General features: G+C 41.7%; 1 protein-coding gene across 2 annotated transcripts in view; it reads right to left on the reverse strand.

Moving 5' to 3' along the window:
- The window catches only part of LOC122070737 (protein transport protein SEC23), a 94,186-nt gene that overhangs the window by 18,559 nt on the left and 51,334 nt on the right, over nt 1-24,293 (reverse strand). For both annotated transcript variants that reach the window (XM_042634943.1, XM_042634942.1), the window contains exons 5-7: nt 13,925-14,000; nt 13,674-13,849; nt 13,485-13,566 (exon numbers count right to left, since the gene is read on the reverse strand). In XM_042634943.1, the coding sequence (XP_042490877.1) occupies nt 13,485-13,566; nt 13,674-13,849; nt 13,925-14,000 (334 nt within the window). The remainder of the gene's footprint in view (nt 1-13,484; nt 13,567-13,673; nt 13,850-13,924; nt 14,001-24,293) is intronic.

The raw sequence follows: 24,293 nt of genomic DNA on the forward strand, positions 1-24,293 counted from the left end.
CTCTCATGGAACTATCGACAGCCAACAGAAGTAAAATAGTAATTATTAAACTACAGAGATAACCCTAACAAAGAAACAAAATCCTAGTTTCCTCTATTTGACCAAGTGTATGTAACTGCATCAATGCCAACTTCAGAAGGAGTATCCAGCAATGTAGGTATGCCTTCACTCAATACACAGTGATGGGTTTCTAGGAGCCTAAGGTTACTAGGTTCAGAAATCCAATACAACCAGAATTGCAGTGATAGGCTCAGACTTCAGAAACCATATTTCAAGAGAAATTCGATAACTAACGCTGTGTTTGGTTGCATTCTCAGAATGAGAATGTGCATTCCCATTCTCAAAACATAGAATGCGTGCTCAGTTGAGAATGCGAACACTATTCAGGTATATTTTTTATTAAAATGCATTTTTTTTTTTTTTTTTGGAACGGTTGGGCTTTTCGTTGAACACTTCATAGGCTACTTAAAAGATGTTGAAAATCAACTCAAGGAAACAGACATAGCGTGTCGTCTACTTTTGTGTTCCTCAAGGTTTTTGTCAGATCTTTCTACATCATCATTGTTCCCTGCTTTTTGGGTTTAATTCTTGAAACCATTCTGTGAGGTTTCCCTGCTGTGAGGGGAAAGCCTAGCTTGGCTTCTGATTTTTCTTGTTTTCTGTCCTGCGGTGGTGCTCAGAGCTCAAGTTCCTTGATCATTTCAACCAACCTGTAACCACAATGAAATCTACAGCAACAGAAAAGCAAAAGCTGCCCATACAGTTTGGAAAAACAAAGTCAAAAACAGCACCTTTGAGCACAAATACCAGAGATCCTTGTACTCAATGGAGACATGGATGTTTCCTCAACAGCAGGAATACCAAATGGATGATCAATCACAGCAATCGATGACCTTATTTTGGGTATCCCCAACTTAACCAAATGCGGCCACAAAGGCAAAGATGGTATAAGAGATGGCGAAACAAGCAATAAAGAGGGAAAATGAGAAGGTGGCGAAGGTAATGGCATTAACGATGGTGGAGTTTCTGAAGTGCGGTGGACTATAACAGAGACCTTTTGTCCAAGAAGCCTCTATATGCATTTGGGGATAAGGGAGATGAGATGTTCATCATTTTTGGACTAGATGGACCTGGAAAGCGGGATTAGGTCCTCTGTGAACTAGTCTTACATCAAGGTTGTATACGACTACATCCATCTGATTAAGGAGCTACCTGAATTCTTCTACGGTTTGATGATGGATGTGCACCACGTGGGAATCCTCCTTACGCTCCACAAAATTTGAGGTTGAGTTTTTTCTAAGAGGGAGAAAGTTGATGTAGATCAAGCCTGTAAGAGAAGGGACCAGCTGTTTCCATCGAACCAGGTCCAACGTTTGGCCAGCCAACTCCCTCCTTGGCCCCATCCAACCAGCCCAAGACCACAGGAAAACATTGTTCACGGGTTACTGTCTACAGTTTTGCTTTATTATTAAGTCTTCTAGAAGCAACCAGCGGTCCACTTAATTTGGAAGAAAGAAGCTTCAAGAAGAAGAGTCCAACAACCGTCGATTCTCATCAGATTTGGACAATGATTTGTTTCCTTTTTTAGTTAATACTTTGTTTCCTATTTGGTTAGCTTAGTAGTCAAGCAAGCAAGTAGTTTCCTTTTTATATGTAAAGCAAAATATTTAGTAGTTTATTTCTTTAAGTCAGTTTAGGAAGTTGAAGTCAATTAGTTTCCTTTTTTGTTATTTCTTTGTGTCCAAGCACTGTAAGGCTATTTAATAGCCCATCGATTATAATGAAAAAAAAGATTGAAAATTTAAGAATTGTGAATTTTACTCCATGACTAAGAGAGTCAAAATCTGAGAGAGTGAGATACCCAAAACATTGAGAGGGGTGAAATGCCCAGGGGAAGGTCAGAGCTTGAACCAAAACCACCGCTCTTCTTCCCCGTTATCAGCCTTCCATCGAATTCCTTTTCCTTCTTTGGTTTTCATTTACGTTTTAGTGTTGTAAAATCATTATTAGATTTACAAACACATCAGCAAGACCGAAGATCAGAAGCCAGCCTTGCAACCAGAATCGAGCCTGTTCGGGCTTTGATGTACCATTCGAGTCCTCCTATCTTTCAGCTAAGAGAAAAGCTTCAGGCCCTTTTTTTAAGGTTGTTCAGGTGCATGAAGAGGGGAACTCGACCAGAGTTTGGAGCCATTCAAGGCCTGTAGCATCTGCTACTGCAGAATCTCCATAAAGTTTCCTTTTTCATTCCTCAAGCAAAACCTCCCAACCAGCCATCAGTTGAGGCTCAACTTTTGAAGGATAGTTTGGCATCAAACGAGGAACCAGTGATTCAAATTTGGGGTTCATCAAAGGCTGCAATCTCAAGATATCAAAAGTTTCCTTTTTCTAGCAACCAGCATATATCCCAACTCGGTCATCATAAATCGACCAAACTTTGAGGGTTTGTTGGAGCATACAATTAGGCTCACCAAAGCCCTGGTTTGTTGAGTTCTCAAATTTCTCCCTCTTCATCCAAATTATCTGATCCTGCCTGGGATTAGGTCCTTTGTGATTTAGTCTTACATCAGTATTCAGACCTAAAATAAGAAATGTAGTAGTAAAAGCAATAGAATAAACTTCTTTTTATAAATGGAAGGAGGTCAATCTGGTTGAGTGGTGATCCACACAGAATTCAGTTCATCTTGGACTTAGACATACTGTTTGGAAATAAATATGACCAACAGGAGGGCAGTCATAAATGGCAGTGGACTATAAAAAAGAGGCATCAATCTCATGATTCTCATCATTAACAACTGGTTCAGCAGTAACAAGTTCATATCAAAGTTTCATTGGAGAACTTATAACTCTGAATTGCTTCCTTAGGAACCTTGTAACTATAACAAATAAAGATCTGAAACCAGTGCCAGCAAAGTAGAAGAAAGAGAGAGAGGATAGAACGATGGGAGAAGAAGAGAACTGTTGAACCAGGATAGAGTCAACTTAATCCACCGCGGTGATGCTCTTTTCTATTTATAGGAGAGTAAACACTCTTAGTAACAATTTTACTAAGAGTTAAAAGTACAATGACAACAGGAATAGGAAATAAAATAAGACACAAACAAGACTTAACCTAAAACCCAACTACTAACTGAATTACCTCATAATAAGATAGGGGCAAACCACCTATTCTACTAAACATAGTACATCTCAACCAAGGATTAACATATCGGTATCGGTCACCGTATCGATCAGCCAAAATTAAGATACGTATCAGAGGGTATCGTAACGTATCATATCGGAGATATGCTAAGATACGCTAAAGATATGCATATAAATGGATAGGAATGTGAACACTTTTGCATAAAAAATTTGTTAAAAAAAACTATTGATAACATGAATTATGCATAAACACTAAATTGAGGGTACTGCACCAAGAATTCAAGGTTTATAATTGTCCCAACCTTGATTTCCACTTTAATTAGAGAGAAATATGGCTGGCAGCAACTTTGGAATGAAAGCCCCTCAAAAAATCGTGTTTTTCTAAAAAAATACCCACCTTGACCATTATATGACCGTAGAGCTGTGTATCGGTAAGTATCGTACCACATCGATATGTACCAGTCAATAAATACGGATACTCACCGATACATATCGAAACGTACATTTCACCTCGATTTTATATTTTTCATAGAGTATCGGTACGTATCGGTGTGTATCAGTGCGTATCGTATCATATCGTATCGATGTGTATCGGTGGTGTATCGGTGCGTATCGGTATGTATCATAGGATATATATCGATACGAAAGGATTTTAAAAATTCCATGTATCGTACCGGTGTGTATCGTATCGGTCGGCTAAATTTAAGATACGTATCGGTATCGGAGATACTTTAAACCCTGATCTCAACACTCCCCCATACACTGGAGTGTGCATATATATAAATACATATCAAAGGCTCAACAACAAACATGGATATTAAAAACAGTACTAGTCTTTTCTTTTCTGCTTGTCCTTGTTGGCAACCTTGACCACATGGCAGTGATGATGTGGCCAATAGTGATGACCATAGTTGTCAAGGCGTCGCCTAGGCGACAACTAGGCGTCCAGGCGGTTTGCCTAAGGCCTAGGAGACAGCCGCCTTGTGTTTCGGCACTTATTTATGCCAAATATCATTCAAGTAAATGTTTTTACTTAAGATATTATTCATAAATAAGCAAATACCCCCTATTTGAATCCAATAAAAATAGTTTAAAAATCAAATTCCAAAAGCATAAAAAGTCAACCCCCTAGTCCAAGAACAAAAATTGGATTTTGGTTATAGGGACAATTTTCAACTTTTAAATGCTAGGGTTTTTCTCAATTATGAAAATTTTATAAATTCTATCATGTTAAAATATTGCTAAAAACCAAAAGTCCGGTAAAAAAATATTTTGTTTGATATTCATAAAATTATTTTCATTCAGGCGATTTTAACAGTATTCGCGCACTTAAAAATAAGTTTGACTGAAGCATAACTTTGTCATTGCAACTCAGATTTAAGTAATCTTAGACTTGTTAAAAAGCTGGTTTTATATTATAACTAATACAAAAAGTATCATATAAAAATAAAATCATTTGACCAGTCAAACTTATTATAGAATAAGAGCATTTCTCTAAATGTTGATTTTTTATAACTTAATATAACTTAATATTAATTTTTTATGATTTGATGTGGCTAAATGTTGATTTTTAATGACTTGATGTGGCTTAATCTTGATTTTTTATGATACAAGGTATATATATAACTTACTAAATAATGTTAGAAAATAGGAAAAATAAAAAATAACACTTGTTCGCCTAGTTCGCCTAAAGGCGGGCGCCTTCTCGCCTAAGCTCTTAGACAACCCTCCACCGCCTTGGTTCGCCTTGGCGCCGTGACAACTATGGTGATGACATCACAGCATGCGGTCTCTTCAATGAGATGGCAATGGTGTGTGACGGTGTTTGAATGCTTTGGAAGAACCATGGTATGTGGTCCGGATTTCCGGGTTCAATATTGAAAATTTCAGCCTTTTTCACTCGAGGGAATTTTCGGCATAGAAGATGAATTTTCTGGGCATCGACTCCTCATGTATCCATAAGAATATAAAAAATGCTTTCCAATGCACCCGTATTTGTCCTGATTCGATATTGGATGAAGAAATTACGACTTTCACAAAGTTCAAGGGCATTTTGGTCTTTTTCCATGACGGAGACTGTTGATGGGTTTGTTCTGAATGGTTGTAGAGCTTCGAGTCTTGAACCATACGCATTTTGTTTCAATCCATATGAGAGAGTTATGGCGATTTCCGTGCGACCAGTCTGAAAGATCACAAATCCAATTTGGAAATAGCTCTCAGTAACCTTAAGGGTTTTTAGAACTTGTTTTTTTGGCCAAAGGAGTTTTCTATAATATCAGAAAGTCAATTGATTCGGATCTAGTGGCCCAAAGATATGGGGAGTTTCTGAATGCAAAATACATGCAAAGGGGGCCCTTTGTAATAAACCAAAAGTCAGCAGACCCTACTAATATTCTCCAAAAGGCTCAGGGGCTTTGTTGCATTTCTTAGAGGTTTAGAAATTCGAATTTCAAATCTACGGTCATTTAATCCCGCCATTTTCCATGCCGATCCAACAGTTTTAAGCCGTGTTGCTGCTCCACAAGCCACCCTGGAAGATTCTAAATACTCTTTTCTTATTAGTCTAACTTCAAATGGCCATAACTTTTGTTCTAGAAGGCCATTTGGGGCATTCCAAGTTACTATCTTCTCCATTTTTTTGTGTTCAGCCTGTTGGAATCATAAGAACAGAGGTTTAACAAGAGGAAACCCATTGTTTTGGTGAGAGAAGATCCCCCCTTTGTAGAGCTTTGAATGGTCATTGTTGCTCTATGAGACCTTCATTTATTCCATTAATGGCATTTCTTAAGGGTTGTTAAGGCTTTATTGTGAGACATTGATTGTGAGCCAAGAAGAAAGAATAAGAGAGAGAAAAGGGGGTTTTGAGTTGAGTGTTTTTTTTTTATACATTGAAGAAGAAGCCAAGAAGGGGTGATGGTGTGGTCCCCATAGCTCTATGCATACTTGAAGAGTCAAATACTTTGCTCTATAAAGGACTTAAAATTTCCAATTTGCAAAGAAAGAACTCTGGGACATCTCTTTGTCCACCAAACAAGGGTTGTAAGCACTTCCATCTCCATATATTCTCCATATATCTCTATATCATTAATGTCTGAGTAGATGAATGCATGTAAGGTGTTGGTGGATATTGTTGAATGCCAATACCACATTGTGCTTTATTGTGGGGCAATCTCTATAAACCAAAATTGTTGTCTTATCTCTGTAAGGGGTGTTTAGCGGGTGCTCCCTAGCAGTGTGTGCTGCTATTTGTATCGACACTGTGTGCCTTCTCGATTGTATGCTGGGTAAACCTGGGAGTGGGTGCTCCATTGTAGATGCTACAAAAGTTGAGTATTGAGTAGATACAAAGCCTCTACAGGCAAGTTGCCTACGTCCCTGATACAAAGCCTTTACCAGCAAGTTGCCTACTCCAGGAACATAGGCAACTTGCCAAACCTCGTAAAAAGTCATGTGTCATGCATGTGGATTAATTTTACGTATTGTATTTTTTTAAGTGCGTGGGATGCTGAATAGGTGTACTCACTTGGAAGTGCCTATGAGAAGCCGAGCATGGATGTGATTGTGTGTTAACAACTACAATTTTTGCAAGGATTGCCACGTCAGCATACATGTTTAAACAAGAAAGGAATCCAACCCCCCTCTCAATGACTGCCGGAAAACTACACAGGTTTAAATATAAGTAGCAATTATAGACGTCAGTGAGAACAAGAACTTCTTTCTAGTAACAATATCAACTCAAGCACACCAATGTTCAACAACAATAGTATAGAATGAATCTTTGTGTCGAATAAATCCAAACAGCAACGAATAAGAGGCAATGAACACCAATCTGCAATCCAAAATATCATTACAACATCATAAGCCCTTCTCAAAGAAGACAGAGAAAAGTGTAAATATCGATGCACTTTTGAGCCCCAAATAGAGGTCATAGATAAAATTGCAGCAGAGGTAGTTGCGAACCAAGTAAAAGTATAGTATAGGTCACTATGAACCAAGTAGCAACATCAAGTTGCTGGATACCAAATAACTCAGCATAAGGTTGCTAGGAACCAGACAACATAAGGTTGTTGGGACCATGTAGCAGCATCAAGTTGCTAGATACCAAATAACTCACATAAGGTTGCATCAAGTTGCTAGATACCAAATAACTCAGCATAAGGTTGCTAGGAATCAGACAACATAAGGTTGTTGGGACCATGTAGCAGCATCAAGTTGCTAGATACCAAATAACTCAGCATAAGATTGCTAGGAACCAGACAGCATAAGGTTGTTGGGACCATGTAGCAGCATCAAGTTGTTGGGGACTCAGCATAAGGTCGTTGAGAACTAGACAGCATAAGGTTGCTTTGAACCAAACATCATAAGGCTGTTATGGACCACTGAAAATTACTTTTCTACTAAATAGCACAAATAACTATCTTCATAGGCTCCTTCTTGGAGGCTGGCAAAAATCTTCCTCCCTAACCCCTCCCATGGCCTAAACGTCCATGTCCCCTTCCTCCCCGGCGACTCCCACCTCCAGACCTCCCCTGGACTCCCTTGACCCTCCTCTCCTTCCTCTCCCAATTACCATGGGCTCTTCCTCCAATGTGCAACCCCTTCCCTCCTTCCTCTCTCCCTCCCCTCCCCTCCTCCCTCTCCCTGCTGCCTCTCAGGCCAAATCCTGGGCCACCGTTGTTTGTCCTACTCCCCACCCCTCCATAATTGGCCTACCGCTTGTCTTTGTCTCTCCTGCCTTGATCGACGACAAGAAGGTTGGATTCTGTCCTTCGGATATTCTCGAACCAGACATATCTGAATAGAAGCTCTATATTATGGGTCACTTTATGGGTACCAGACCATTGTTCGGTATCGTTCAAGCTTCTCTATCTAAACAATGGAGACTTATTGGTCAAATGCAATCCTTCATGCTCAATAATGGATTTTTTATCTTCAACTTCTCCCTTGTGGATGATATGCTCCAAGGTCTCGAAAATGGCCCCTGGCGCGTCGGCAACAAGGCTTTCTTCCTCAGAAAATGAGACCCCTTCTCCAATCTCAGCAAAGTTGACTTCAAGTCTGCTCCCATCTAGATTACCCTTCCCAATTTGCCTCTGCACTACTGGGGAGAAAAGGGCCTTAGTATCGTGGGTTCTGTCATCGGGAAGCCCCTTTTCTCAGACCACCAAACCAAGATCATGGATAGACTTGGCTTTGCTTGAATCTGCGTCGACATTCCGGCCGACGAACCTCCCCCAACTAAGATCACTATAGTAGAAGAAAATGGTCACTCGTTTGTCCAACCGGTTCAATATGATTGGTTGCCACTACATTGTATCACCTGCAAATCCTTTAGGCATCACTCAAGGACCCGTGTCCCTGCTCAAACCATCTCGCAGGCTCCCCCTATGGAGAAAACTCCTACAGATGATACCATCCCTGCCAACTCTGGGCATCGGAAAAAAAAAAAAGAAAAAATAAGATCCGTCACCGTCACCTTCACCTTCACCGTCACCATCGCAGTCGCAGTCGCAGTCGCAGCCGTAGGGCTCTCCCTGGTACCTTTGAACAACTGTTAGACAACCGCTACTTGATCCAGTGGTCCTCCTCCCTCATACCTCTGGATAGAATATATTCTCGGTCCTCCACACTCTTGATGCCTCTTCCTCTGACAACAAAGAAGCCTCTGACAATGAAGACGCATCCTCATCTACATCAGATCCTGGCTCGTCTCACCCTAAGAGTGGCCCAACCTCTCCGCCTATCATTGATTCACTGATTCCTTATTTGTTGACCCTTCTGGCATTGGCGGCACTGCTGCCGCTGAGAAATCATAACCTGCTAAACTCTTGTCCCTTCCTCCTTGTACCTCTGCCATCAACCCTTTTGCCTCCTCTCCCATCCTTTCTCCTTCCATCCACATTTCCCAACCCTCGCTCCTAGACTCCAACTCTTCCTTCACCTTGGTTGGACCACCCTTTGACCATTCCCTGGCCCTTCTTGCTTCTTATTCCAGAGTGCCCCTATTTGGGCCGCGGCCCCTGGCCCATTATAACAGCCCAGTTGCCATCTCTTTAGGCCTTCCCTCAACTATTGACCCTAATTCCTCCTTGAACCATTCTCCTTCCTTGGCCCATCACCCCCTGTTACCTCCCATGGCCCATCAGTTATCCTCTTCTCTTGAATTGACCCATACTTCTTCGGCCCATCCAAATCTTTCAAATTTGGCCCACTCCTTCCCAAACTTTGAGTTGCCAGCCCACGGTGATCCAAACTTAGCCCCCAACACTAAAGCCGACCAGCCTACTCGACACGGTCCCATCTCTGCCCCTGTTACACAACCCGATCCGCCAGCCCCTCCTTTGCCAGATAGCCTTCTCCTTCCTCCCCGTCGCTCGAGCACCCCTACTGCCTCTGTCAAGGTAATCCCCTCCCCCCCCCCCCGCCGACAACTACTCCAGCTCCAGTCAGTTCATTGTCCGATGCTCCTGCCAATGCATTGGGAATTCCCCTTGCCACTTCGGTCGCTCCCCCTAGTGAATTGCGAGCTCCCCTTGCCACTCCTGCCCTTCCGTCCTGTGATAAGCGAGCTTCCCTTGTTTCTTTTGATGCTCCTGCTTACAACTTTCGAACTGCCCCCGCCATTGCTCAAGCTATCGTTGTTCATGTTGTCTTCCAAAAAGCCGTCATCCATGCCACTGTTGCCACATCTTCTGCCTCGCCTCTGCATCCCTAGCGTTCCACCTCTGTTGTTGCCTCATCTTCCACTGATGAAGTATACACTGTTGCTACCTCCTCGATGGAACATAGTTGTGATCACTTGGCCCAAGTTGAAGAACTTCAGTGTACTGCCTCTCCGCCCAATTCGATGGCCTCGTGAGCTTCCCTCGCCACTCTTGCTGTCCTCACTAAACCAACCACAATCATTGAAACCTCTAATCCAGTGCCTGCTCCATGCTTGTCAACCACCCAGCACATAAAAACCCCTTTGAAACCCTCCAAATCCAAGTGCCCCCCCTTAACAAAAAAACTTCTAAGTCCTCAAAGACTAGCCCGAGGCCCCTGAACACCTCTGTCTAGGCCTCCAACCAAATGACTAGCCCTTCTCACCCTTCTCCCATCCGTGAACACCACCGTTGCAAAAGAAGCTCTTCTACTGTTGGCCAACAGCGTTCCTCCTGCTCCTCGGAGCAACTGATCCCACCATCATCTCCCACCAAATGACCCCCTGGTCCATTTGGAACGTTTAAGGGCTCAACTCCTTGGCAAAGCAGGCATCCATCCGATCCCTCATTAAATCCTGCCATGCCCCCTCTGCTGTCTTCTGGAAACTAGAGTCCTTAAGCCTAATGCTTCTCGCATCGCTTTCACCATTGCTCTTTCTTAGGCCTTCCTGGCAAACTATACAAATTGCCCCAATGGTCAAATTTGGATTCTTTGGGACCCTCTTCTCCTTAATATCTCATCCCTTGGTGCCTCTGCCCAACATAACCATCTCTCCATTTCTAATTCCTCGGGGGCCAACAGATGCTTTCTCACCATCATGTATGCTCTTAACCATGCATCTGAGAGGCTTCCCCTCTGGAATGACCTCCGATCTCTTTCCTCGGCAGTGGACTCCTCCCCCTAGGGTCTTGCGGGTGACTTTAATGTCGATAGATTCAGCCATGAAATAGTTGGTGGTGATCACATCGACCTTCCCTCTATTGATGCCTTCAACGAGTGCCTTGAGGACATTGGCATGAATGATCACCGCTGGTCCGGTTCCAAATTTACTTAGAACAATTGTCGTTGTGGCCCTGACCGTGTTACATGTAAGCTCGACAGGGTGCTTTTGAATGGAGCTTGGCTCGACTCCTTTCCCTCCTCCCATGCCACTTTTGATTTGCCCAACATATCTGATCATTGCCCCATCTCTCTCCTGGCCCACCCTTCCACCTCATTTGGTCCCAAGCCCTTCAAATTCTTCGACATGTGGACCCTTCACAATGACTTTATTCCCCTGGTTCGTGAGGCTTGGTGCATCCCAGTGCATGCCTTCTCCTCCCCACTCATCTCTTTTTCCAGAAAGCTTAGAAATGTCAAGGCAGCCCTTAAGCTCTGAAATTCTCAATGCTTCGGCAACATCTCTGATAGGACCGCCTCTTGCAAGTTTAATTTGGAAACCATTCAATCTAGACTTCAAGGAGAGGGACTTTTATTCATCTGCGAGGGCAGAATTAAGGGGGCCCAGCTGAATTCTAGATTGAAAAAGAGCAACCCAATACACGAGGCTCCTGCTACTGCAAGGTCGTACACACTTGCCCCTCCCAAACCTTGCAGTAGCAGGAGCCTCGTGCACTGGGTTGCTCTATTTCAACCTACACTTCAGCTAGACCCCCTTAATTCTGTCCACACAGATGAAGAACACTGCGAACGACGATGGAGTCATCCTCCAACTCCAACATCACTTGCACGTAATTGTCGGCATTGTTGCCGTTGAGATCATTGAGGAAGATAGGCAGCATTGCTCCTCCAATACCATACTCGCCGGAAAAAGGAAAATCGTTATTAGGAAGATGGTTTTTTTTTCATCAAGGGTATATTGGATGTTTCATGATAAGGAGGGTATTTCGGGCATTAAAAGAAAAAATCAGCTGACTTAACAGTGATATCTAACGGTAGCGGTCGTTAGATATAATATTTTTCTTGGAGGGGGGATGAGTGATATTTTCGGAAAGGTGTGGGATCAAGTTGATATTTCGCTATAGTTCAGGGGAGGGGAGTGATATTTAAATGCCTGATAGGCTAGATTTAAACAAATGTTAGCAAATAATCTCCAATAATAGAAATAACAATAATCACCCCATACAAGTACCAATCTTTAAAAAATTGCAACCCCAAATGTGACCAAGGCATGGTTGTCTTCTTCCTTCAGCACGAAAACCATCAATCTCGCTATCGAGAACCAAAAAGGGACAATAACTCCAATCGAGAAGAGACTTCGCAAGGGGAACAGCAACGGCAGCATCTTCGAAACCCTATCATCAGAGAATCTAAACATAGTAGCGGCAGCAATTCATGACCAGCAAACCCTTAGCAGCAGATGCAAGATCGAACCAGTCGCAGAAACGAGAAAATCAGAAAAAGGGTATCGCAGTAAATAAATCTTCACCGAACCCTTGGTAGCAGATTCAAGATTGAACCATTAGCAGCAAATAAAACTTTAGCGATAAATTCTGTCCAGAAAATCAAAGAACAGAGTGTCCCAGTAGCAGTTCTTTGATAACAACAACACCACCACCACCACCACCACCACCAGAAAAAACAAAAAAACAAAAAAAGCAAAAAAAAAAAAACAAAAAAAGAAAAAAAAAAAAAAAAAAAAAAAACAAAAACAAAACAAAAAACAAACAAACAGATATCATGTATCAGAAATCAGAAAACGTAGTTCAATATCCCTGATTCAATGGACACAAGTTCTGTAGTAGCCTCCGATTCAGAAGCAGATATGATCTTCAGCAGGAGCAGCAAATCGATGCCACAAATCAAAGCAATAGCAGATTGAAGAATCTAGTAGGGGTTTCATCAGAACCAGCGGATCAATTCAGCAGTAGAAGCAGGTATAACCGTATGATCATCATACTATTCAATAGAAATCAGTATACGAAACCCTAGTTCTTCTTCTATAAATTAGGGTTTCACAGCTATAAAGGGTCAGCCTAGGTGGCTGTTCACCATAAACCAGAACCTATAACGACTCTCAAAACAGATATCAGAAGGCAAGTACTGGTCACAGCTTTGATACCATGTAATAAATCAGGATCTGAAACCAGTACCTGCAAAGATGAAGAGAGAGAGAAAGAGAGAGAGAGAGAGAGAGAGAGAGAATAAAGGGAGAAGAAGAGAAGAGAAGAGAAGAGAATTGTTGAACCACGATAAATTCAACTGTGATGCTCTGTTCTCTATTCATAGGAGAGTAAACAGACTCTCAGTAGGATTCTACTAAGAGTCAAAGTACAGCTACAGTAGGATCAGGAAATAAATAAAACATAAACTAGACTTAACCTAAGACCCAACTACTAACTAATTAATTCATAATATGATAGGGACAAACCCCCTATCATACAGAACACAGTACATATCTCAACAGTAACTTTGAGAGGAAACCCAGTCTACTATCTTCCTTGCCTGGCCTAAAGGGCAATAAGTGATTAAACCATGAAAGGATAAAGAAAATAGTTTCCCAAATTCAACAAGGAAAGAATCTTTCAGGTGCCAATGTTTTCTTCTCGCTGATCAGTAAGAAGAGATTTTGGTTGACTAAATTAAGAGAAATCATTATGAACCGAAAAAACAAAATAAAACAAATTGCAGAAGCTTACTTGTATGCTGCCCGGTCCAGCAACCCATCTTCTGGCAAGTGTTGTGGCACGAAGTCTCATTTGACCATTAGTGTGCTGATAACTGGAGCACAATATCTGTAATCTGTTACAAAAGCTTCATCTTCCACACAAAAGTTCAACGTGATATCTTCTTAACAAAATTTAAGAGGATAGCACCAGAGTACATACTAAGTTAGAAATTGGAGGTAAAACTGATTGCTTGTAGATGGACCAATAGATTCTGGAGTTTCCTTTTTAACAATCTCAAATACCAAACATAGAGAGGTAGCTTTGTCAAGGCCACACATCTTCCATGCACTGGTGTTTCCCTGACCAACAACTGTATCAGAGCATAAAGGACCTTTCTGCAGAAATTAGCAACATGCAAACAATCAGAATAAAGGGAAGTGCAAAAGCATATAAGAAGCTTTAGATTATACCTTTTCGAGAGATGCACAAGGACCCAAAATGCCCTGAACTTTGATATCCTTGGAGCAGCTTACTTCAAATATCCCACTGCACAGAAGGGTAAACAGTAGATTAAGGAATATATATACCAACTCATGACTTCCAATTACAAATTATTTAAGTTAATGTATAAAAGCTACATGAGAGAGGGAAAAAAAAAAGGCAAACAACGAGGCCATAACTTGTTTGTTTTTGTGTGCTTATTTCTACAAATGCAAGACTTAATGTTGGAGATCATATAACCAAGTCAATAAGCATTGCCATGCATCCAGATAATATCAATAGTATATGGCTCAATATCTACTTCACTTGCAAACAAGAAAAGAACTATATTCAGTGATGCAAAATCTCCAGCCCAAATAAATTATGCCATATGGTAAACATTTAATTTAGCTACAGCAGACCACTGCACATTACAAGACCACGCCACTAATTTTGTTACAAACTGAAAGAAACATTTACCTAAAGCAGGCTTAAATCAAATATACACTCAATATTCTATCTCTCTCCTTCAGCTCTTATGCATGTTCAACAAATCAGCAATTCGGTTAAATAATGAAACCATATTACTCTGCAAGGAACTTAATCAGATACTACTCCGCTTTATAAAAGCTTTCATCTAACTAATAAATAAGTAGAATACTTTTGCTACTCCGTTCATTAGCATTATATTTCAAGTCTCTACATCCCACAACCAAAACTAAATATGGACAAAATGAAAGATGACAAACTAATCTGCTCAAACAAGTTAAGAAAATGGGAAGCAAAGGAATTTCAAATACTAACTTAAACCAGAATTCACAACTTAACCACAACTACGCTAAGGGCCTTTTTGGTGTGGATCCAAAGAAACCCTTTCTGCTCTGTCTCATCTTTCTCAGTAGGAGGTTCTACAAAGATTTCTGACTCATGAAGAGAAATGACTCGGTCAAGGCCCAGCCCACCCAGCCTCCCATGCGCCTGCACCTGCGCAAGGCGTGGACATGGCCAGCCATGCCAACCAGTCCCCTGATCCCAGTACCATCACTGCACACCCACACATGCCCCAAATGCCCATGCGTTGTGGCCATGCCTGGCACTAGCCCCAGGGGCCGTTTGAGGCATTTCCTCGAACAGTTTTTGCCCTATAAATAGGACCTCGATTGAGGGCCTTGCAGGAGATTTCGAATAAAAAAAATTGCTGTAAGAAGCCCTTCATTCTCTCTCAAATGACACTCTCAGATCTCTTATACCCCATTCCTATGATTTTTTAAAATTACCAAAATACCCCTGTTTTACACCCATTGCCATTTGGGGTGCCATCTTTCAAGCTAAGTATAGGTAATGTAGGAATGGATTGGACCACCTAACCAGACCCAAGATAGCAGAAAATTATAAACCAGAGAACAACCAATAATCACCTAACAGTGAACAGCAAAAACAGTCCAATATTAACTAGTCAACAGTCCTTAACAATCAGATTTGTAAAACCAGAAATTGGGGCCCTAGGAACAGGTATCAGCACCAAACAAAAGGACTAATCAGCAACCAGACTATGGTATCAGCAGTCCACAACCATAACAGAACAGTAGCAATTTCAGCAGTCGAAAGATATCAGATTACCAATACAGATTAGGACAGGGCAGCAGTAGACTAAATAAACACAACCAGAAACTCCAGAGACCTTTTGGACGTTCAAATCAACAGCAATATGGATCCAAAATATTAAGGAAACAACATAAGACCAGTCACAGTAATCAATCTCAAGTTAGAACACAACAGGTCACTAAAAGACAAAAATCGGGAGATTTTTAATATCACTATACAGACTCATCAGAAACAGTCCATACTAGGGTCGATCCTCAGTAGTATATGGACAGCCAATTGACCAAAATCTGAGCTCAAACCGACACTCAGATCTGGGTATTCCAGTAGGGGCGGATGCTCTGTGTTGCAGAATTTTCTGGGCAGCAGAAATTGAAGATATAAATATCTGGATCGATGAGCAGCAGCAGAATACTTGAGGAAGCTTGGAAAGAAAAGACTACTTGAAGAAAGAAGATCGTCCCAGGCTCCACACCACAAGGATTCGTTGGATCGAACACCAACCCATCACTGTGATCACCACAGAAGTTCTCTTGCAGAGAAAGCAGTTGCAACAGCCATATATTTTGTCAAAATCGTGGCTCATTAAAAGATCCATCTACTTTATTTATAATGATGGGGAGGGTTTACAAATAATAGTAATTCAGAGTTACTAAATCTGAGTTACTAAAAACTGAATACAAGAAAGTTACTAAAAACTGGAAATTGGAATCTATAGAAACTAACAATGACTTGAAATTAGAAACTAATTTAAGACTTCAAAATAGAAACTAAATAACTAATTAGTAACCCCATCAGCAGCCCAAATCGTGGGCTGACTTGGACCAGATCTGGGATGACCCAATCAGCCACTTGGGTCGACCTTGGTCTTGGTTCTCCTTGTGTAAACCCTTGTCGGTACTGCATCAATAGGTGGGGCCCTGGCAGCAGATTCTGGCGATCTAGACTGGATATACTGCGCATCAAGTTTCCCATTCTCCTGATTTATTTTCATATTTATTTTGTATTTTTCTTTAAGCATGTGTTAGACTAGCTGTTTTGCACAAACATTTTTAAAAAAATACTTAATCTTCTTCAAAAATTCTAACAAAAAAAGCACCAAATGTCCCACAATGTGTTTGATCTTCACTGATTTTCCTGAGGTTCAATTGTATTTATTTTGTTCGATTTTAGCCCCAAAGGTATTTTAGCAATTTCTTAAATCTAAAGCTTTATAGATCCAAGTTGGACTCTGGTTTTTTTGCTGAGATTGACGAGCATGCTTAACTTATTATGTGTGCTTTGGTTTGTGGATCAATTTGGTCCCATGTACCTATGCCTGTTTTTTAATGTTTTGGCCTAGGGGCATTTTAATCCAAAAAAATACAAACAAATGTTCTGAAGTAGAGTTTGCATTGATGGTATTTAATTATGTATTAGGCCATATCCCACCGCTTTAGATGTTAGCATGTGATTTGTAGATATCATGTAATTTATGTTAAATTATTAAATGCATTTTCCTATTTTCATATTTAGGGTAGGTTTACTTTAATGCATTAAATAACATGCTTAGAATGTAGATCTCATTTTCTGATACATATGATGCAGCGCAGTAAGTAGGATCCATGTGGATACTTTTATGGAATTTATTAGATGCATTTATTATTTTATAGTTGCATATTTACTTAACTAGGCTTTATGTTGATACTCATTAGAAAATTGTTTCTGATGTTCTTAAATTCGAGAAAAATGCATGAGTTCTCCCCATCACGTTATCTACAAGTTAGATCACATGCCCTTTGTATTTGATAACAGTATGTTTGTTCTTCGACCTTCTGGCCTCTTAAGGGCATTTTTGGTCATTTCATAGTTTAAATTCCTAAAAATATGAAAATAACAACAAATAATTTCAAATATGTTTAGCACATATTACCATGTCTTACATGTGCATGTAATTCTGGTCCTGTTCCTCAGTCTGATAAAACCAGATTTCTTTTGTATTCTAATTATATCATGCTATTTGGTTGCATAGAAATCAAGTTGTACATTCCAAGGTTAAGCCAAATCCTATAGTGGTTGTTACTAATATAAACCAGTAGACATCGGTTTCTTTTGAGAGTGGCAATGATCATGAATTTTTAGAGTCAACGCAACCCAATGAAATATTTTCTATTATATAACCCCCACCCCTTTTCAATAAATTCCCTATTTTGATTTGTACAAGTGTTTCTAATAGATCTCAAAATAACTCTAGATGGGCTTGTGGAGTAGTATTTAAAGGAAAATTTGTCTCACTTTGTGCAGATTATCTGATGACTAGAAAAAACATTGATGCGGTGTCTAGAAGCATTCTCTACGGTCTGAAGAAATCTAAGGAGGAAAGGTGAAATGTGACACAAGTTTGGAGTGATGAGGAGAAATTACACTACTTGATTCAAGAAAATAACATTTGTTTTGGGGCCTTGGAGCGCAATCCCCCTTTTTTGGATTTATAAATCACTTTCCCAAATCAATTTCTTTATCAAGCAGTCAAACGAATGTGTGCTATACCGGAGGAGGGAGACCATAAGACTTTATAACTTCTTCCCCTATGCCCAGGAGGAAAGCAAGGTAAGCAAGAACAGAGATCTAGGAGGTGGAGTAGAAGGGGGAGAGGACCAGCCATTCATGGAGATAATTGAGGAGACTAAGTGGAACTTGTCCAAACCAGAAGAGTAGATCGATCCGGAACCGACAAGAGAGAGAACTGATGAGCACATTTATGTGTGAAATCTAAGTAGTAAAGCATGCATTTTTACATATTTAGAATGGAACTACCTTGGGTTTTACTCTCTTTTTACAGGCTTTGTATTTTAAAGGTCTTAAGCATTATCGGGCGTCATATCCAACAACAACTACCTAGTGTAGTTGGTAAGCAATGGTGTGCAAAATTCCTTTGCTCACCAGGAGGTCTCAAGTTCGAATCTCATGGTTGTCTTTTTTTTGGAGAATTTTGTTGAAGATTTCCTGCTTTTCACTAACTTAAAGCACTAAGGGCATAGAGGGGATTTCCACATCAAATTAGAAGATTGTCCAAACCTTCAAAGCAAGGAAAATCGTGGGAGGGGTTTCTTGCACAAGAAGAAAAAAAAAAAAAAAAAGGGAAAGAAAAAAAAGTGAAATAAATCTTGTCCAAATCTTCTCTCTCCTTCACATCATCACCAGAAGATTGTCCAAATCACACAAAACAACTCATGTATAAGGAGGGGGGACATTTCATTCTTCTTCTAGGTTTTTTTTTAGTTGCTCTCTCTCTCTCTCTCTTTAGTTTTAGTTCTTCTTTGTTTTTGTTTTAATCACTTTTGTAATAGCTTTTTATTTCAATTAATGCAAGCACCCTTGTATTTTTATTCAGCCTTTTATGTTTTATGATTTATACAATTGAGTTATAATTTTTAAGTTATAGTTCTATGCTTAGATCTAGGTGACAAGATCACGAGCCATAGAGCATCTTTTTTTTTCAAGTTCAGTTTTTTTTTTTCAAGATTTGTTTTCTCCAGGCCTAGAAATTTCAGATTTGGTTCATTCTAGATCGGGTTTTTAAGGTTGGCAGTATCTCAAATCACCCAAGCTCTCAAGTTTAAGTATTGATTCAGGTAAGTAGGCTTCTTCAATAGTCTTCTCTCCCCCCTCTCATTCCCTCTTTTGACTACCCTTTTTCTTAATTTAGGATTTAATTTCAGTCGTTACATTATTGTTTTCCCTTTCCCCCAAGGTTCATAGCTAGTGTATGTGTTGGTTTTTCCCCTCCTAACCATAGAACCATCATCTTATTGTTTTTATTTTAATTGCCTCCCCTTCCCTAAAGCCAAGTAGAGTAACCCTTGTAAGAGTGACTCTCTGGCCAAGTAGGGAAGCTCATATTATGATGCATCTCTCGGTCTAAGTAGAGAAACCTACTTGAGCCTCTGTAGCTTTATCCCCTTTCTTTTACTTTATTTTTATTACAGCATTTTTTTTTCTTTTATTGCTTTTTAATTGCGTGGGTTGTTAATTTTCAGTTATTTATTTATTTAATTTTAATTGCGTGGCTTGCGTAATTAAATTCTTAAATGACGAATGGTTAAGACGTTATTTTAGCTACATAGGTTTAGGACGGTAGTTAGAATTAGATCACAACCATTAATCGGTTCACTTTCGCATTATTAAAAGAAGCCAAAAATAAAGTGGTTGCTCTCCCTGTGTTCGACCCGTAGCTACACTGCTCCGTACGCTTGCAGTTACATTTTAAATCCTAACAAGAACCCCTTGCCAGTGCCAGTTGTCAAGCCAGAGAGAGGTGGACCGGCCATCAGAGATAAAGGAGTAGATAGCCTGGATAGCAATAGGATGGATAGATAAGATGTTTCCCCAGATCCAAGAGGCATCTGAGGGAAGAGGGGCAGTCCAGAGGGAGTCCTTACGAAGAAGGGAAGAATAAACCCAAGAGACCTAGATGCTCTTATGTTTGGAAACAAGCTTCCAAATTAACTTAAGAATCCCAACGGAATTGACATCTTTAATCCGACGAATCCCAAGGCCCCCTTCAAACTTGGGAAGAAAAATAGACTTCCAACTAATGGGATGAAGGAATCTGCCTGATTCTTCCCCTTTGCAAAGGAAGGAGCACATGAGAGAATTAACAGCCTTAATAATAGATTGAGAGAGCTTAAAGGTTTCGAACCAATAAATATAGTAGGATTGGAACATAGATATGATGAGGATAAGGCGGCAACCTACATAGGAGAGGAGCTTACCTTTCCAAAGCTAGAGCTTCGTACGGATGAGATCCAACATGGGATAGCCATGGGGTGGAGAGCCTTGAGGAGATGAGAGGAAGACCAAGATATTTGAGTGGGAGGGCTCCGAAGGAGAAGCCAGAGATGGAAAAGGGGGAGGATTTTAAGAGGTCTAAGACTCCAGAAAGGAAGAGGTTAGACTTGAGGAGATTTATGCAGAGCCCAGAAAGCTTTTCAAAGAGGAGAAGGGAGGACATAATGGATCGAATTGAGCCGGGATCGGCTTCGAAGATAATTATGATGTCATCAGCAAAAGCAAGGTGGGTGAGGTTGATGGCCTTACAATTGGGAAGGGGGGAGATGAGGTGGAGCTCTGTTGAGGATTGGAGAGCACAGGAAAGCACCTCCAAGGAGAGGCAGAAGAGAAAGGGGGAGAGGGGGCAACCTTGACCGATCTTGACCGAGGAAGGAAAGTATTCTACCGGGCTTCCATTGATAAGGACAAAGAAACGGGGAGAGGAGATGCAATGATGGATCCAATTGACGAAGTTGGAGGGGAAAGCCATGGATTGGAGCACTTTGAAAATGAAATCCCAACTGATGGAGTCAAAAGTTTTATGGATGTTGCGCCCAAAGCCTCTGACAATTTCTTGACAAAGGATGATGTTATCGGCAATGTTGCGCCCCACAATGAACACAGATTGATTAGAGCTGACAAGGGAGTCAACCACAAGATGAATTCTATTAGCCAGGATCTTGGCAATAAACTTGTAGCGGAGATTGCAGAGGGAAATGGGCCTAAAGTCAACCATGGAGGAAGCTCCTTCCTTCTTAGGGATAAGATAAAGGAAGGAATGATTGATCCTTTAAGAGGTCATGCTTAATATTATCCGAGCAGGCAGCAAAAAAGCCCATACTGAAACCGTCCGGACCCGGAGCTTTGCTGCTCTTATGGCCAAGAACAGCAGCGGAGATCTCCTCATCAGAGGGAATAGCTCGGAGGGCGGTGGATAAGTGAGGGGGAATGAGCTTGTTGATAAGGCCAGAAGGGGGAGGGGGAGGGGGTGAGGTGGAAGGGTAAGGGAGGTTAAAGAGATTAGAAAAGAAACCCTTAGCTTCATTTTTAATCTCCTCAGGGCTGAGAATGATGGAACCATCATCAGCAATCAGCTAAGGAATGGAATTGAAATTGATTTTGGCCTTTAAAGATCAATGAAAATAGGCCGAATTAGAATTTTCAAGCTCAAGCCATTTAATGCAGGATTTTTGCTAAAGGAAACTTTCCTCTTGAGAAAGGAGGGAGGACTGCTCAAGAGAGGCAGCTAACTCCTCTGAGGCAAGGGAGGGGTCAAGGAGCTCAACCTATAGCTTAGCTTGAATGGAGGATAATTTCTCTCTGCAGTCCGAAACCGTAGAGGAGACATTGCAGAAGGTGGAGGAGTTCCAGCATTTCAGGGCAGCCTTGACATTCTTGAGGAGATTGGCAAAAGCAGTGGGGAGAGGAGACGGAATGGACAGGGATACACCAAGCTTCTCTGACCACGGGAAGGATGTCTTGGTGTTCTTGGTGTTGAACCCACATATCAAAGAATTTGAAAGGTTTAAGGCCAAAGGAAATGTAAGCGAAGATTAGGAGCGAGGAAGAGGAATGGTCAGAAATACTACGAAGACCAAACGAGGCATTGGAGGAAGGGAATTGAGAAAGCCAAGAGTCATTGACAAGGATTCGATCCAACTTGCAAGGAATCCTATGAGGACCACTCCTGCGGTTGTGCCATGAGAGCTTAGTACCAGACCATATAAGGTCATACATGCCGATGCCCTCAAGGCAAGAATTGAAAGCATCAACTACAGGAGAGTCAATCAGCAGCCACCCCCTGTTTTTCGTGGGCTGCCCAGACAACATTAAAGTCACCCCCCCCCCCAGACCACTGAGGAGAGGATCCACTTGGGGGGCCAGGATGCCGAGGTTCGACCAAAGCTGAGAACAGTCAGAGGCACGATTAAGGGCATAAATCGTAGTGAAGACAAGATGGGAAGTGGAAGAGGGAATGAATATGTTAAGGAGCGTGAATTGAGGGGAGGAGTCGGAAGGGTGATCTGGATTTTTTAAGGGTTCCAAAGTATTGAATGGGGTAATGACTTGTGTCTAATATGACACCAGCCCTCTTTATTTATAACAATTGAGAGAAGGTTCTAGAGAATTACAAAAACCATTAAACCCCTTAGGGTCCGTTTGGTAACTGACATTTTCCCTAAAACTCATTATTACAACACAAAGGATCTAGATACGGCCAAGGGGATTGGAATACTTAGAGATGAATGACCAGGTAGGATCAAGATGAGAGGCAATCAGAGAGGATTTGGATTCTGGAACCCTGGTTTCAAGTAGACAACAGAGGTCAAAATGTGAGGATTCGAGGTGGGATTTGGCCTCGGCCTGCTTCGAGATGGAGTTGAGACCCCAAACATTCCAAATGCACCAATTGATCATTTAGAGGAATTGGGAGTTGGGTACAAAAGCTCAGAGGAGCTGATGGGAGCATGGCCAGGGAGGCGAAGTTCCTCTTGGATTTTCTTCTTCGGTATCCTTGTAGGGAGGGAGAACCTTTGCTGGGAACTTCCGAGGGATGGGGGCATGCCCATGAGGCGCAGACTTCTTTGAGGGCTTGTCGGAGATCTTCTTGGAGGATTTGGAGGTAGATTTGTTCCCACCGGAGGGCGACTGAGGAGACTTCTTAATGGCGGGGTCTACACAGGCAGAGAAAGGCCTGACAAGAGAGGGAGATGAAGCAATAGACGCATTGCAGAAAGGAGACGTGGCAGGGCAGGTCACTGGGGAAGACGAGGTTGTAGAGACAGTGCCGGCAAGGCATGGGCCAATTGAAGTGCCGACAGCAAGAGGAGACGATGTGGTAGGGGCAATGGTGCTAGAGGGAGATATGGTAGTGCAGGAGCTGGAAGAGGCCTTATCAGTGGGGTGTTTCAATGACCTCCAGGGGGAGGAGGCGACACAGCAGAGAGCAGTGGCAAAGGGAGACATGGTAGGGCTGGTGAGAGGAGGCACCGTGTTGGAGGTGGAGGCATTGCAGAGACCTCCAATGGAGGGAGGCAGGAGAGCCTCAACGGAAGTAGACGAAGATGGACCCATATAGCTAGCGGAAGGAGGAGACGTGGCTGGGGCGACAACACCAAAGGGAGAAGCGATAGAGCTACCAACAAGAGCAATTAGATTATGGTGTTGCCAAAAATTTTCGCGAGGGGGAGCCTCAGTAGAGACCAGGAGGGGTGGCTGAAGAAGGAGGTGGGTCGTGGGGATGGATACCAGAGGATGGGTGAGAGAGAATGGGTCGTGGGTCAAGTTAAACACAAGGCCCGAGGAGGAGTGTTCCGATAATGGATGATCCGACAAAGGAGATAATGGGTTAAGACGAGGAGTCAGATGCAAGGTAAAGGCTAGGCTAGGAGGAGTAAAGGTATGGCCTGGCGAGAGGAGAGTTTTTTTTTTTTTATGAATAAATAATTTATTACCAAGAGGAGAAGAATATACAAGGGGGGAAAAGGGGGCGGGCTAAACCAACAAGGAGAAGCCGACCCAAGGGAAACAAAACTCAAACAAGAGATATCACAAAGCTACAATAGGTACAAAAGGGGGGGGGAGAGACTAGCTTCAACCAAGCAACTCAAGCAGGATGAATGAAGTCAACCTGCAGGTTCCAAGAAGACATGATATGGCAGTTTTTTGGGGCAACAGGGACAAGGCGGGGGTGACGGGCATGAATGCTCTGGGCTTTAGAAGTAATATCAAAATAGATAGCTTTCCAAATCTAATCCAGAGATCTAGATTTGGGGGGTCCATCTACGAATATTACGCTCCATCCAAAAATTGTTGATAGTTGCCCAGAAAGCCAATTTTCCCACAATGTCGCAAATAGAAGGGCCAGAGAATGTCATGTCTATCCAAATGCATTCTCTATTAAAGGGGAGGATGGATCTATTATTTGCCCAATATTTAAAGAAA

The sequence above is a fragment of the Macadamia integrifolia genome, unplaced genomic scaffold, assembly GCF_013358625.1.
Source record: "Macadamia integrifolia cultivar HAES 741 unplaced genomic scaffold, SCU_Mint_v3 scaffold99, whole genome shotgun sequence".
Lineage (NCBI taxonomy): Eukaryota > Viridiplantae > Streptophyta > Magnoliopsida > Proteales > Proteaceae > Macadamia > Macadamia integrifolia.